The 2,348-nt window shown below is 35.4% G+C and overlaps 1 protein-coding gene across 1 annotated transcript in view; it reads left to right on the top strand.

Moving 5' to 3' along the window:
• LOC107685489 (bifunctional heparan sulfate N-deacetylase/N-sulfotransferase 1-like) overlaps positions 1–2,348 on the top strand; it is a 40,167-nt gene that overhangs the window by 9,546 nt on the left and 28,273 nt on the right. Inside the window, exon 4 of the mRNA XM_016482087.1 lies at positions 1,172–1,326. Within this exon, the coding sequence (XP_016337573.1) occupies positions 1,172–1,326 (155 nt within the window). The remainder of the gene's footprint in view (positions 1–1,171; positions 1,327–2,348) is intronic.

Here is a 2,348-nt window from a genome sequence, read left to right as displayed (position 1 = left end):
AATATTTAGGCATTGTTTCTTTTCCTAAATCCTCACCGTCTAACCCTCTAATTTCGCAGGTTTATTTTATTGTCATTCACTTTTTATCACCGTTTTCGCATCTCTTACTGTGATAAACATGCAGGAAGGGAAATTAAAGATTTCATGGCAATGAATTAAGAATTCGTTCGATTTATTAATTTGTTCCCTTATTTTAGTTAAATCATGGGTAATTTAAGGAATAAAATTAATGAAACATGAACAGTGGCCACAAATTAACAAGTCGTAGGAACGAATTAACAAGTTGTAGGAATGAATATCCTATCTGTCCTGTGTTCCGCAGCCCTGCAAAGCGCACGATATGAAACAATTATCTGGGGAAATTATACAACATTTCTATTGCTTTCCATGTTGAAGAACTTTGTGTTGTTTCTATTTTAATGTACTTTTAAAGTTTAAATCACATTAAAAGCTTAATTTGGACATTATGGATGAATGATGATGCATTTATATACCGTCACAGTCACTCACACGTGTTTTGCGCATGAGCCGCATGCAGCCCAAAATTAAATAGCTTAATCGACCATCGATAGCTTTAATCGATTGCATCTCTTATCGACAATTGACAATTATTGACATCCCTAGTTGCTACTCAAATAGAACATTCTTAATCAGTCACTTATGAGCTTCTGTGATGGTTAGGATGCAGTTTTAGGCTACGTTTAAACTAGTGCATTTTCATTTTAAAACGCATAACTTTTGCTACGGTTACACCTGTCATTTACACTACTCCTGAGTTTTCGACTCTCGCAAACGGAGACTTTCGGAAATGCTGCAGACCCCGTTTTAGTTTGAAAACTCCAGGGTTGCGATTACAGTGTAAACAGACCAAAACGGAGACTTTTGAAAATGATGCCGTGGCTGCCAACATTCGCTCTGCGTATCCTTGTTCACCGTGTAAACAATAACATCATGCTAATTGTTGTACCTGCATGAATGGTCATGTGACATGCGTTTTCGTTTGTGTAGTGTGGGCGGAGATCGTTTCTGAAACGAAGTGAAAACGCAAGTGTAGATGAGGATCGTTTTCATTGTAAAACGAAAACGCACTAGTGTTAACAGGGCCTTAGGAGGCAGAATTTGGAATGGAGTAAAGGTGTTTACCGTTTGTGTCCATGTAATTATGTTTCAGGCACAGATGAGGAGGATCTTGGAGATGACCTGCTTCTGTCCTACAGTAAGGAGTTTTGGTGGTTCCCCCACATGTGGAGTCACATGCAGCCACATCTCTTCCACAACCAGTCCGTGCTAGCAGAACAAATGCTGCTCAACCGAAAGTTTGCAGAGGTGAGACTCTAGATGAAATAATCAGAGAGATGATCTGAGTGTTCTTGATAAATATGTATATATATTAGGGCCCAAGCACCAACTGCTTCTTTTATTTATTTTATGTTCGTAGATAATATTTACATCATTTTTTAGATTTCTTACTTAATCAGATACAATTTCATTTTATTTTATTTTACACTGTTTGTCAGAAAGAGAATTGTGATATATTGATATTTGATTGTACAATAACAGTCCTGCTTTATATGCAAGATTAAAAGTATGACCCAAATCACATTGATTCTATATTGAAAGTAGTATGCCAAAAGTGCCTGGATAGTATACTATTTTTTATTATATTTATTATTATTATTATATATATTTTTTTAGCGTATATATATTTTTTGTGCATTCATGCATGCTGTTTAATCTCATATTACCTACAAGCACTGTTTGTGACTTTTTTTTATTAGCAAGATATTGTAGGAAGTAGGGATGCACCGATACCACTTTTTCCAGTACTCGCCCGATACCGATACTTTTATTTTTGGTACTTGCCGATGCCGATAACTTCATTTATCAAATAGATACAGTCAAACCAAAATTTATTCAGACCCCTTCAACATTTCTCACATTATCACAGTTTATTCGCTATAGTTTCGAAAATGGTAATAAAATATGACAAGAACTCAGAGTTAAACTGTGTCAGAACAAATTCATCTTGATAATGTTAGATCATTTTGATAGAAAGGTATGTAATAGATTACAGTATGTAATGGATTACAATAAACCAAAAATTATTCATACAGCTGTCAATATTTACACAACTATCAATACTTTGTCAGGTGACCTTTAGCCCTAATGACAGCCTGTAGTCTCCTGGGCATGCTGTCATCCAGGTTCATGCAAACCTGAACTTCAATTTTTTTCCAAGACTCGGTCTGAATCATTTTTGGACCCAAATTGGTAGTCCACTGTATGAAGAATTTTTGGGTATGATTTGTCACAGTTTACTTTATTTTGCTATCCTCACTTACATAAAT

This window comes from Sinocyclocheilus anshuiensis, unplaced genomic scaffold (genome assembly GCF_001515605.1).
Source record: "Sinocyclocheilus anshuiensis isolate Anshui unplaced genomic scaffold, SAMN03320099.WGS_v1.1 scaffold922, whole genome shotgun sequence".
Lineage (NCBI taxonomy): Eukaryota > Metazoa > Chordata > Actinopteri > Cypriniformes > Cyprinidae > Sinocyclocheilus > Sinocyclocheilus anshuiensis.
This window is presented reverse-complemented; position numbering and strand designations above follow the sequence as displayed.